This window comes from Pithys albifrons, chromosome 25, assembly GCF_047495875.1.
Source record: "Pithys albifrons albifrons isolate INPA30051 chromosome 25, PitAlb_v1, whole genome shotgun sequence".
Lineage (NCBI taxonomy): Eukaryota > Metazoa > Chordata > Aves > Passeriformes > Thamnophilidae > Pithys > Pithys albifrons.
Window position 1 is genome coordinate 4,008,132 of NC_092482.1, and position 12,986 is coordinate 4,021,117.

Below are 12,986 nucleotides of genomic sequence, written 5' to 3' on the forward strand. Positions count from 1 at the left end.
TGGTGCTGCCCCTGCCAACCCTGTGTGCCCTTCGTGCCAGCACCCCCGGGGGCCAGCCTGCCACGTGCCTCCATCCCCAATCCAGTATAAACCAGTAAATCCCAGCCACTGCACTGGGACTCGCCGCTCCAGCTGACGTGTCGTTTTTACAAGACTCTTTATTTCTTCAAACAAATGTTTCTAACCCAAAGGGCTTCCCAACACCTCGTCCTCCCCCAGCACCCCAGCAAGAAGCTGCCCAGAGCACCACATCAACACCACCCCTTTTGTTGTTCTTTTTGTTGTAAAATGACCCATTTTTTTCCACCACAAGCACTCACCAGAAGTCCAAGCAAACTCACAGCCCCGTTTTGGGGTTATATTTAGCTTGGGTTTGCTTTGGTTTTTTGCCATTGTGTGAGTTTTTTGGGCTGAAAAGGTTTTCATTTCCTATTTCCCTGCAACCTCACCCTGCCCCAGCTCTGTTGTTACAGGAGGCTCCGGCACATTCGAGCCACAAACATCTCAGCTCAGAGAACTTCCCTGCCTTGTCTGAAAGGGAAAAATAAATGGAAGAAGAAAGACACCCCCATGTCCTTTGGGAGCTCCAGCAGCCACCCAGCTCCAGGACAGAAATGATGTCAGAGGCCCATTCCCCAGCCCAGATGACATCAGTGATGATGTCAAAGGAGCAAACAGCAAACCCTCTTTGCAGGGGTTCATTTAATTTAAGGGAAACATTTAATTTCACTGACAACATTTTCCAAATTACAGTGAGAAAACAAGCAAAAACTCAGACAGGGCTGATTCTGGCTGGCTGAAGCTCAAGTCCCTTAAACTGGTGCTGGTGTTTGCTCAGCTGGAACTGGCCTGATCCTGACTTGGACAGCAGGAGATCAGCTCATCCCTCACCAAACACCCAGCACCAACCATGGCATCCCCAGCCCAACTCAACCCTTCCCACCCACAGCGAGGGTGAGGCAGCCCCTCCAGCACTGGGGACATGGAGGGAGACCTTGGGATATCTTGGAGCACTTTTGGGTGATGCAGCATCACTGCCATGACCTGCTGGACCCAGGTGCCAGCACTGGGGCAGGATGTGACCTCCCTGGGGCACAGGTTGGTGTCACAGTGCTCTGCAGGGAGCCAAGCACTGGTGCTTTGGTGCTTGGAATAGAAAAGGCTGCTCCAGTGTGAGCATCATCACCAGGGTCAGCAATGGGCCACCCTCCTGTCACCTGTGAGTCTGGCTTTGAAATTAAAATTAGGATCAGGTTGGAAAAGCCCTGGAGCCAGCCCAGGAATGGTGTTGGGGTGCTCAGTGCTGTGGCAGGGCCACGCTCACAGTGCTCAGAGGAAGCTGCCCAGACTGGAGAGGGCAGGCCCAGGGCCAGAAAAGCACAAAATATCATTTTACTCTAAAAAGAGAAGAGCTGGAGGTTGGAAATTACAGGCTGAGGGTTCGGGGCCACCCCCACACGCTGCAGGCAGCACAGCCCGAGGGGCCTCGGCTCAAAGAAGGCAGGAGAGGCCACCCAAAGTGTCCCCCCATCTCCCCTGGGCCATGGGGGAATGGGAAAGACCCAGAACCAGCTCAGCACTTCCAGCTTCTCCCTGTGTAAAATCCCTGTGCACTGCCAGGGGGGAGCTGGGGGTGACAGCAGGAGCTCAGCACAGGGCAGCAGGGCTGGCCTTCACCCAAAATACCCCTTCCTGCCACTTGTTTATAGGCAGTTTGGGGCTGAGGGACCCCCACTGGTGTCCATGACGTTGGCAGTGGGGCTTGGACATGTCCCTGAGGCACAGGAAGGCACAGGAAGGAGTGTCCAGCCTCCCTGACTGGGGTGAGGGACCCCCACTGGTGTCCATGACGTTGGCAGTGGGGCTTGGACATGTCCCTGAGGCTCTGGAAGGCACAGAAAGGCACAGGATGGAGGGTCCAGCCTCCCTGACTGGGGTGAGGGACCCTCACTGGTGTTCATGACATTGACAGTGGGGCTTGGACATGTCCCTGAGGCACTGGAAGAAGTGTCCAGCCTCCCTGACTGGAGCTGAGGGACCCCCACTGGTGTCCATGGCATTGGCAGTGGGGCTTGGACATGTCCCTGAGGCTCTGGAAGGCACAGGAAGGTACAGGAAGGCACAGGATGGAGGGTCCAGCCTCCCTGACCGGGGTGAGGGACCCCCACTGGTGTCCATGACGTTGGCAGTGGGGCTTGGACAGGTCCCTGTGGCACAGGAAGGAGTGTCCAGCCTCCCTGACCAGGGTGAGGGACCCCCACTGGTGTCCATGACATTGGCAGTGGGGCTTGGACAGGTCCCTGAGGCACAGGAAGGCACAGCAAGGAGTGTCCAGCCTCCCTGACCCCAGAGTGGATGTGCAGCTGGGTGGGGTGGGATGAGTTTGGATCAATGAATCCCTTTTCCCAAGCTGGTGTCCTGCAGAGCAAACACAGCCCTTCCAGAAGGCAGCTCCAGAGGAGCATCCCAAAGGGACTGGGAATGCCCCTCTCCCTGCCAGAGCCTCTCCTGCACTGCCCTCCACAGCCATGGCACAGCTATGGGTGACTCCTCCTCGAGGTGTTCCTCAGGCTTTGGCATCCACCTGAAATCCCACAGGCAGAGCTTCCCACCTGCCCTTCAGCTACAGAAACCCCCCCACAGCAACACCAGCTCCTTCCCAAATAGGAGCTGTCCTCTGGCATGGCACAAAGAGCACTGGAAAATGCCTGGAGTCACCAAAATGAAGCCAGGGCTGGGGTGGGCACCCTGTGCATCCTCTGCCTTTCCCTCCTGCATCCTTCATCTTTTGAGCAGGGCCTGCTCAGAGCAGCTCTGCTCCATCACATCCTCCTCCTCCTCCTCCTCCTTCTCTGTGGAAGAACAATGAAAGCAAAGGGACAGCCCAGGTGGTTCCAGCAAGGACAGTGTCCTGTCCCAGCCAGGCAGCCACTGGGATGCTGCCTCTGCCTTACTGGTGGCACCACAGAAACCAGTGTGTGCCACAGGGCACAGCCATGGTGGGGACAGGGAAGAGCTGAGAGTGGGACACCAGGAACACTCCCTGTGGGAAACACTGGGACACTCTGGCACAGCAGGAGCAAAGGGACTTGGCACTGGGGCTGAACAGTGCAGGGAGGGAGAAGGTGCCATCCTTTGGGGCAGCTTTTACTGCCCGTGCCTGGCTCCAGGTTCCTCTTGAGAAAAGCACATTTTTAGCCAGCAGGAAGCCTGAATTGAGGCAGCTCAGCTCAACCCTTCCCACAGCAGCTTTACCAGCCCCCAGCAAAGAAGGAAAGCTTCACAACCTGCAATTTTGGGGAGTGTGGGCAGCACCAGATGACAGAGGCCAAGGGGCCTGGGAGGCTCCAGGGGGCAGTGGTGGTGGTAAACACAGCAAGCCCTGCAGCATGGCATGGATGGGCATCCTCAGCACCACTCTGGCCCCAGCACACCCCAGCCTGGCCACCCACACCAGGACATGTCCCTCCTGCATTGGAATTGTCACCTCCCATCACCAGGGGAGCAAACTGGAGAGAGGACTGGAGCTGTGCTGGCCCCCAGTCCTGGTGACCCCAGGCTGGAGCAGCTCCAGGGCTCTGCCTGCAAATTCCAACCCATGGCAGACAAAAGGGCACGCTGGCTCCAGCACAGCAGTGTTGGGAGGGTCTGTGCCCACATCCCTGCCAGCCCCTGCCACCCCCTGGGCTCCTCTGCATGGCACCCATGTGATGGCAGAGCCCCTCGTGCAGCTCTGGGGCTCAGCCCCCTCCTGCAGCCACCCCAGTGAAGGTGCTCCCTGCCCTTGGTCTCACTTGAGGGTCCCCTCTATTTGGGGTGTCCCAAAAAGTCCAGCTCCAAACCACTTGTGCAGGAGGCTGAGCACACCCAGAGCCATGGGACAATCCCCTCCTTGGAGGTTCCTGTGCTGCAGACACCCCAGGGATGTTTCTCTCCAGCCCACCTGGCAAAGGCAGCAAAGCCTCAAAGCCCATGTGGTGGCCCAGCCATGGCAGCAAACTGGGCTCCATCAGGGCTCCAAGACCCAGGAGCTTCTCCAGAAGCTCTCCCAGGGCCTGCAAACACCTCCATTTAGATTTGGGAGCCCAGGTAGAAGTTTAGCCCATGACATCCTGAGGCAACAAACCCGCCCTTCACTCACAGGGTACAGACAGAAACCCTGTTCAGCCCAAAGCTCCTCAGGCCATGTGCTCTCACCCACCAGAAAACAGGGCACAGCAGCCCCAAACCACCTGCTCCAAAACATGGGCTTTTCTGCCCATTGGTGCTGCCTGAGGGGGAACAAGAGCTCCAAACCCCATGTGGCAATGAGGGAAGTGAGAGCTCATTACACGAGAAGCAAGATGGGGATGGACCAAGTGTAGGGAAAAGACCAGCAAGAGAGAAGCAAAATCCCTCTGGAAAAAAAACAACAAACAGAAAAAGGTGGGGGAAAATGCAGACAGGCTGAGAGAGCTGGGGCTGTTCAGCCTGGAGAAAAAAAGGCTCCAGGGAGACTTGAGAGTCCCTTCCAGTGCCCAAAGGGGCTCCAGGGGAGCTGGAGAGCGACTTGGGACAAGAGATGCAGGGACAGGACACAGGGAATGGTTTCCCACTGCCAGAGGGCAGGGACAGATGGGATATTGGGAAGGAATTCCTGGCTGGGAGGGTGGGTAGGCCCTGGCACAGGTGCCCAGAGAAGCTGTGGCTGCCCCATCCCTGGGAGTGTCCCAGGCCAGGCTGGACAGGGCTTGGAGCACCCTGGGCTGGTGGGAGGTGTCCCTGCCCATGGCAGGGGTGGCACTGGGTGGTCTCTTCTAACCCAAACCATTCTGGGATTCTAACAAGAACCAAAAATTGTTGTTTATTGAACACAGGAGGGTTTTGCCTGACAGAGCCTCCACCAGGCCCAGCACAGCTCCAAGGAGAGGAGGGAATGCCAGGATAGGGAAAAACCAGGCCCCAGCTCCACCTTCAATTCCACATTACTGGATGAAATACTTCTATAGATGAAAAGCCCTGTCCTGGAAGGAGGTTCCCAGCAAAGCCCAGCTGTGAGTCCAGGTGTGGCTGCCACCACCCCCACGGTCTCATTGTGGAGAAGAGCAAAGCTATGGCCATTACCACGAAGAGCAGCAATTTTTGGCCCAAGGAAGGAGCCTGTGCATCCCTCTGAGGGCTGGGAAGTGGCAAAAGCAGCAGCTGTGCCCGTGGGGGCTCCCAAAGCAGAGCTGGAGCATCCCCTGCTGCCATGGAGCACAGGACATGGGAAGGGATCTCAGCTCTACCTCCCTCCCGAGCTGCTTTGGCATCAATATCTCCAGGCAAGTCCTTAAAGAGGAACTGCAGACTGAAAAAAAAGGAAAAGGGAAGGAAATACAGCAGTGGCAGCAGCTCCAGGACACGTCAGCAGCCCCTGGCACAGGAAGGGCACCAGCCCCGTGCCCGTCTGCCCCAGAGCTGAGGGCAGACACAATCCCTGGCACTGCTGAATCAGAGCTCTGCACCAAAGCAGTGATGCTGCCCCACAGACTCATCCAGCCCAGCCCATTCCTGCTCCAGAGATGAGGGCAGACACAACCCCTGACACTCCAAAACTAGAACTCTGCACCAGAGTTCTGCTGAATCAGAGCTCTGAACCAAAGCAGTGATGCTGCCCCACAGCGTCACCCAGCCCAGCCCATCCCTGCCCCAGAGCAGAGGGCAGACACAACCCCTGGCACCCCCAAATCAGAACTCTGAACCAAAGCAGTGATGCTGCCCCACAGACTCACCCAGCTCAGCACATCCCTGCCCCAGAGCTGAGGGCAGACACAACCCCTGGCACCCCTGAATGAGAGCTCTGCACCAAAGCAGTGATGCTGCCCAGCATCCCACAGACTCACCCAGCCCATCCCATCCCTGTGTGCTCCAGAGCTGAGGGCAGACACAACCCCCCACCCCTGGCACTCCAAAACTAGAACTCTGCACCAAAGCAGTGATGCTGCCCCACAGCCTCACCCAGCCCAGCCCATCTCTGCCCCAGAGCTGAGGGCAGAGACAACCCCTGGCACCCCCAAATCAGAACTCTGAACCAAAGCAGTGATGCTGCCCCATAAACTCACCCAGCCCAGCCCATCTCTGCCCCAGAGCCCAGGGCAGACACAACCCCTGGCACCCCTGAATCAGAGCTCTGCACCAAAGCAGTGATGCTGCCCCACAGCCTCATCCAGCCCAGCCCATTCCTGCCCCAGAGCTGAGGGCAGACACAACCCCTGGCACCCCTGAATCAGAGCTCTGCACCAAAGCAGTGATGCTGCCCCATAAACTCACCCATCCCAGCCCATTCCTGCCCCAGAGCTGAGGGCAGACACAACCCCTGGCACCCCTGAATCAGAGCTCTGCACCAAAGCAGTGATGCTGCCCCACAGCCTCACCCCTGGGGCTCAGCTGGGGTCACACTCCACCAGAAGCAGCTCCTGGTGCCCCAAGCCAAGCTCCAGAATAAAAGAGGGTGGTTGTTGTTTTGGTTTGATTTTTAAAAACAAGCTTCAGGGAATAAGGAGCAGATCTTTCAGGGAAGGAAGCAAAGCTCCTGCTGGCCTGGCTGGGGCTGTGGAGCAGCAGGATGTGCACTTGGAGCTGAGGAACTCCTCTTGGCTCTTACAGCAGCACAGAGAGGAGCTGCTGTTTATTTGATGGGAGCTGGACGAGACAAGCTCCTTATTTGCCACCTGCCACCCTCCTGCCTCGGGAAGAGCTTGGCTGGGGGCCACAGACTTCACTTCAGCCTCTCTGCTGACATGCAGGAGCTCATTCTCCCTGCAGCCTGCCCAGGACACAACCAAATCAATGCATTCCACGGGGACTGCTCGCCCTGGGCAGCTCAGGGGCTCACCCACAGCTGGGACAAGGCAGATGGGAGGCTCCACATCCACCCTGTGATACCCAGCAAAGAGTGGAAGGGGGGGAATCTTCTCCAGTTTCTCCCCAGACTTGGCCCAGGCTCCAGCCCTGTAGTGGCTGCAGGCACCCAGAGGTGCAGAATTCCCAGGAATGCAGAGCAAGGCAGTCCCATTCACCCCCAGGCACCCAGTGTGATGGACCCACTGAGAGCACAGTGGGAGCAGCAAAGGCTCCCTCCCTGCCAGGACACAGTGACCACACACCCACCCCTGGCAGTGGCAGCCTTGGCCATGCCAGGACTGCCCTGGCTCCTCTGACTGCCCCATCTGCTCATCCACCACCACCACAGACCCCCTGGCCAGCAAACTGGTGGCCACCTCCAGGGGGATGATGTGACAGCCCTGATATGTCCCTATACACGTGGTGCTTCCAGCACAGCTGGCTCAAGACTTACTGAATTTGTCAAAAACCACTGAAGAAACTCCCCACAGAAAAGACTCACAGATTTCCCCTCCCTTATCTCTCCAGCACCATTCCCAGTGTCACCTCCCTGAGCAGTGCCATCACTCTGCATTTCACCAAACTCAGGCACACTCACACCACACTGGGCAGCCACTGGTGTCCCACAGTTAATTTTTTGTTAATTGAAATGATATTTCCCATGAATTGCCCCCTGGGTGCCCTTTGCCTCATGCCAGGCACTCCCAGGCCAGGCATTACCACAGCAATGGGGCTGCTGCTGTGTCTGGGTTTGGGTGGAGAAAGGGAAAGGTTCAACCTCTCCATTTCCACCTCAGCACCATCCTAGTTTACATGGGAAGTCCCATCTACATCCCTGTTGTGACAGCACGAGGTGCAGTGCAGGACTGAGCAACAGGGCAGGGATGGCATTGGACAGTACCCTGAGCTCCCTGCAAAGAGCCAAACCTGCCCCAGCAGGGCAGGGATGGCATTGGACAATACCCTGAGCTCCCTGCAAAGAGCCAAACCTGCCCCAGCAGAGCAGGGATGGCACTGGAAAATACCCTGAGCATCCCAAAAAGAGCCAACCCTTCCCCAGCAGAGCAGGGATGGCACTGGAAAATACCCCGAGCTCCCTAAAAAGAGCCAAACCTTCCCCAGCAGGGCAGGGATGGCATTGGAAAATACCCTGAGACCCCTGCAAAGAGCCAACCCTTCCCCAGCAGGGCAGGGATGGCATTGGAAAATACCCTGAGCTCCCTGAAAAGAGCCAAACCTGCCCCAGCAGGGCAGGGATGGCATTGGAAAATACCCTGAGCTCCCTAAAAAGAGTCAAAACTTCCCCAGCAGGGCAGGGATGGCATTGGAAAATACCCTGAGCATCCCAAAAAGAGCCCAACCTGCCCCAGCAGGGCAGGGATGGCACTGGAAAATACCCTGAGCATCCCAAAAAGAGCCCAACCTGCCCCAGCAGGGCAGGGATGGCACTGGAAAATACCCTGAGACCCCTGCAAAGAGCCAAACCTTCCCCAGCAGGGCAGGGATGGCATTGGAAAATACTCTGAGCTCCCCAAAAAGAGTCAAAACTTCCACAGCAGGGCAGGGATGGCATTGGACAATACCCTGAGCATCCCAAAAAGAGCCAAACCTGCCCCAGCAGGGCAGGGATGGCACTGGAAAATACTCTGAGCATCCTGAAAAGAGCCAAATCTGTCCCAGCAGGACAGGGATGGCACTGGACAATACCCTGAGCTCCCTGCAAAGAGCCAACCCTTCCCTCCTGGGCCAAGGGGCGCTCCCAGGAATTCGCAAGGCAACCCACTAATCATTTTCTAACCCTTAATTAATTAAAGATGGGTCCTTTAAGAACAAGAGCATCTGTGTGGCTCTCTTTTGGGCTCTGAGCAATCTTAGGAATGAGAAAAATGTCGATGCTCTGCGGGCTCCTCACGGCTCAAATTAATTAAAATCCTGCTCGTCGGCCGCACGTGAAGAACCAAATCTTACAAATTGCTTCAACAACCTTGGAGGAAACGCTGGGTTGGGATGGGCTGGGGTGGGTGGGAGGTCACCCACCACACTTGTGGAGATCCATCCATCCTTGTAGAGCCAAGCAGGGCACAATGACCTGGTGGGCAATGCTGGGACCTCCAGCAGAGCTGGGCAAACCCCTTCCCTTCCCTGCTCTGAGCACCCACCGAGGCACCGGCAGCGGAGCCTCCTGTGATGGATTTACCAGCCAGAAAAGATGCTTTAGCTCACAGGGATTATACCCTCCCAGCAGACATTTGCTTTGGTTCTGTGGCAAAAAAAAATGTTTCCCTGGAAAATAAAGGAAGACAGAATGCAGGAAAGTATCTCTGCCCTGCAGGGAAAGGTGCAAAATCCAGGCAGGAATAAAACCAGAGAGAGAAAAAACCTGCAACGTGGCTTTAACCATCACCGGGACTTCACGGCTGGAAACGCCCGTGCCGGTGCCGACAAGGGGCACCTTCCCATGGGAAACCTCCTGGGGCCCCCACACCAGCTGGGTGGCTTTGGGTGGCTTTGGGGCAAAGGGACAGCTTTGCATTGAAGGTTAAAAGAAATCTCTTTTGCTTCTCACTCTCGTGGTTCTTGCGCAAGAACCGGCCCCAGCCCTGACGCCACGTCCCGGCGGCTGCTGCAGGCACTGGCACGGCCCCCGCTGTCCCCTGTGCCCTGCCAGGCTCTGGGCAGCCAAGCCAACACCTCTGTCACCTCCTTCCTGCTCTTAAAAAATCCTAAAAACACTGAGTTGTAATTTCTTGAGGCTGCATTTGCCCTGCAACAAGATATTTCCATCAGAAAGAGAAAAACGGGGGGGCGGAATTTGTGCCAAGGCTGCTCTGTCTGTTGGGAATCTTTCCTTGGTTCCTTTGCCCCTTTCCTCAGTGCAAAGCTGGCATGGAAGGTCCCACACTGGGCACCAGAAAGGTGGGAAGATGATCCAGCGCCACAGGGACTTTGCCCTGCCTGCAGCCACACTGGGACAGGAGCTGCTGCCTCAGTTTCCCGGAGTGCCCAAGTGATGCCACAGAGGTGGGGCAGCCGGAGGTGATCCCCCAGCAAGGAGCTCCAAACCTCCTGCCCAAAGTCCCACTCCAGCTTTCCCGGCTGTCCCACGGGTAAGGGATAGGCACAAAACTCTCAAGGAAGCAAGAGACAGACCCTGCAAACAAGGGACTCTTGGGACTACTCCATCCCGATCCCAAAATCCCAGCGAGGATCCTTTCTGAGCTGCAAACCCATCCTGGCGCACTGAATGTGGCACTTCCATTGGCACCATCCCCGTGCCCCCTTTTGCCCACCAGGTCCAAGGTGGGGGAAGCAGCCAAAAGCAGGGATGGGGAGGGGGATAAGCACCTCTGCCCCGCAGCTGGAAGGCTCTGAAAGCTGCCTTGTTCCTGGCCCAGCCCCGGCACGGGCTCGGCTGCCACCCCATTCCCAGCCCAGCGCCCGCACAGAGCTGCCTCTGTCCTCGGCATCGCCAGACCTGGAGCCCACCGACATTCTTTAGGATGAAACAGCCAGAAAGGTAGCAAAGCCTCGCTGAAATCGAGCAGCCTCCTTAAAACCCACAGAAGGAGGAATTCACGGCCCTCAAGTAAATTATGGGGAGGTTTAAGAGGAATTCGGCTGCGGGAAGTTCAGCTGAGATGTCTCCAAACAGCAGCAAAGCCCCGGGGCATGGGGGGGTCTCCTTTCCCATCGCCTCCTCCTCTCTCCATCTCCCAGACAAGCAGCTTCTCCTCTGATCCCAGCATGGATCCCTCGCCTGGCATGGGATTCCTGCCCGCTGGCACCGTGTCCCTGACCCCGCGTTTGCCCCTGGGGATGCTCAGCCCCAGGCGCGGCGGGACTGGGGGGAGAGGAAAGGGAGGGCAAGGGGGGAGGAGAGCTGTGCCCTCCCGTGCTGCCAGTTGCAAATCTGCTTTGCGTTTGCTGGATGTGCTCTAATGAAACAGGCCAAGGGTTTAGGGTCGTTGTTTTCAGGCAAAAGTAGCCAATTTTGCTTTTTTTTTTTTACATTTTAAAAAGTTTTTCCAGTAGGGCCAAAATAATTCGAGGAAGCCCCAAAAGCAGCTCCCGGTTTTGGGTTAGGCTATCCCGGGATAAAAAGTGTCTCAATGGCAGGGGCAGTGCCAAGGAGACTCCGTTGTCTGGCTCGCGGTGCCTTCAGAAGGTTAAAGAAAATAAAATACAACCCGTTGACTTTATTGCGAGAAGTTACCAAACAAAAAGGAAGTTCGCAAATACCCACTCGGGCCCTGGGGGGCACTTTTCCATAGGATTAACGTGTCGGGAGCGGGTCGGGATGGGAGAGGGAGGAAATCTCCAACAAACCCCTTCGGCCGCTTCCCGACCTCCCGCTCCGCGATTTGCTCTCCCCGGGGGGACAAAGGGCCGGAGCGGGGCGCGGGGCCGGAGCCCCCCGAGGCCCCCGGGACCCCTCCAGGACCCTCCACAGCCGCGGGAGCGTTTCCACCGCGCTCAGCACGAGGAGTTAAAACTCGGAGCGATAAAAGCGAGCGAAATTCCGCGGCGGGACGAGGAGTAAACACGGCGCGACCAGATGGGAGAAAACAAAACGCTGCGGAACGAACCGCGAGCGGAGGGGGATGGAGTAAAACAAACCGCGACAAAAGCAAGGAAAACATCCCGCGAGGAAACAAATCGGGGCGACTCCATCGGCGTCGGAGCGAGGCGCGCTCCCCCCACCCCGCCCTGCGCGCCGCCACCGCCGCGGCCCCGCCGCCCCCTCCCCGGCCGGGGGGTCCCGCAGCCCTTCCCACCCCTTTCCCCCCCGAGAGGCAGCGCGGAGAGAGGGAGGGAGCGCGGTCCCACCTGGGTGCGCAGCGCCGAGCACCAGCTGGAGGCCGAGGAGGCAGCAGAGGGGGGCGCGGAGCGGGGGGCGCGGGCGGCGGGGGCAGAGGGGCCGCGGGGCCGCCGAGCCGCGCCCCGGCCCTGTGCCCATCCCCGTGCCCATCCCCATCCCCATCCCCATCCCTGCCCGCTCCGCTCCGCTCTGGCCGCGCCGCTCCTGCCGGGCCGGGGGCGGGGAGGGGGCCGGGGGATGGGGGAGGAGGAGGAGGAGGAGGAGGGACGCGAGCGGGAGAGGGAGGGGAGAAGAGGGGTGGGAAAAAGTTAAGAAAATAAAATAAGAGGGAAAAAAAACAAAACAAAAAAAACCACCAAAAGCCGCGAAGCGTGCGCGCCCGGCTCAGACACTGCGTCAGCGGGGCCCGGCCCCGGCGGGAGCGGGAGAGGGAGCGGGGCAGGGGGGCGAGCCCCGGGCTCGGGGGGCTCCGCCCGCGGCAGCGTCTCCGTGGGGCGGGGGGTCCGGGGATGGGCAGGGAGGGTGGCAGGAGCGGTGCCCAGCCTGGCCAGGGCATCCCTGCAGGCCCCCGCGGAGAGTGGTGGGGTCCAGAGATGGGGTGGGGGTGGCAGCAGAGCCCAGAAGGGCCAGGGCATCCCTGCAGACCCTCGCGGAGGGTGGAGGGGTCCAGAGATGGGGTGGGGGTGGCAGGAGCGGTGCCCAGCCTGGCCAGGGCATCCCTGCAGACCCTCGTGGAGGGTGGTGGGGTCCAGAGATGGGGTGATGGGTGGCAAGAGAGCCCAGACTGGCCAGGGCATCCCTGTAGTCCCCCGAGGGAGGGTGGTGGGGTCCAGGTATGGGGTGGAGGGTGGCAGCAGAACTCACACTGGCCAGGGCATCCCTGCAGACCCCCACAAAGGGTGGTGAGCTCCGAGGATGGGGTGAGAGTGGCAGGAGCGGTGCCCAGTCTGGTCAAGGCATCCCTGCAGACCCTCGTGGAGGGCGGAGGGGTCCGCGGTGGGGTGGGGGTGGCAGCAGAGTCCAGAAGGGCCAGGGCATCCCTGCAGACCCCCACAAAGGGTGGTGGGGTCCGCGGTGGGGTGGGGGTGGCAGCAGAGCTCATACTGACCAGGGCATCCCTGCAGACCCCCACAAAGGGTGGTGGGGTCCGCGGTGGGGTGGGGGTGGCAGCAGAGCTCATACTGGCCAGGGCATCCCTGCAGACCCCCGAGGAGGGTGGTGGGGTACAGGGATGGGGTGGGGGTGGCAGCAGAGCTCATACTGGCCAGGGCATCCCTGCAGACCCCCGAGAAGGGCGAGGGGT

The 12,986-nt window shown here is 58.8% G+C and overlaps 1 protein-coding gene across 2 annotated transcripts in view; it reads right to left on the reverse strand.

Moving 5' to 3' along the window:
- The window catches only part of MRC2 (mannose receptor C-type 2), a 30,042-nt gene extending 18,200 nt beyond the window's left edge, over positions 1-11,842 (reverse strand). For both annotated transcript variants that reach the window (XM_071577338.1, XM_071577337.1), the window contains exon 1: positions 11,692-11,842. In XM_071577338.1, coding sequence (XP_071433439.1) covers positions 11,692-11,839 — 148 coding nt within the window. In that variant the 5' untranslated portion in view covers positions 11,840-11,842. The remainder of the gene's footprint in view (positions 1-11,691) is intronic.
- Between the last annotated feature and the right edge of the window lie 1,144 nt (positions 11,843-12,986).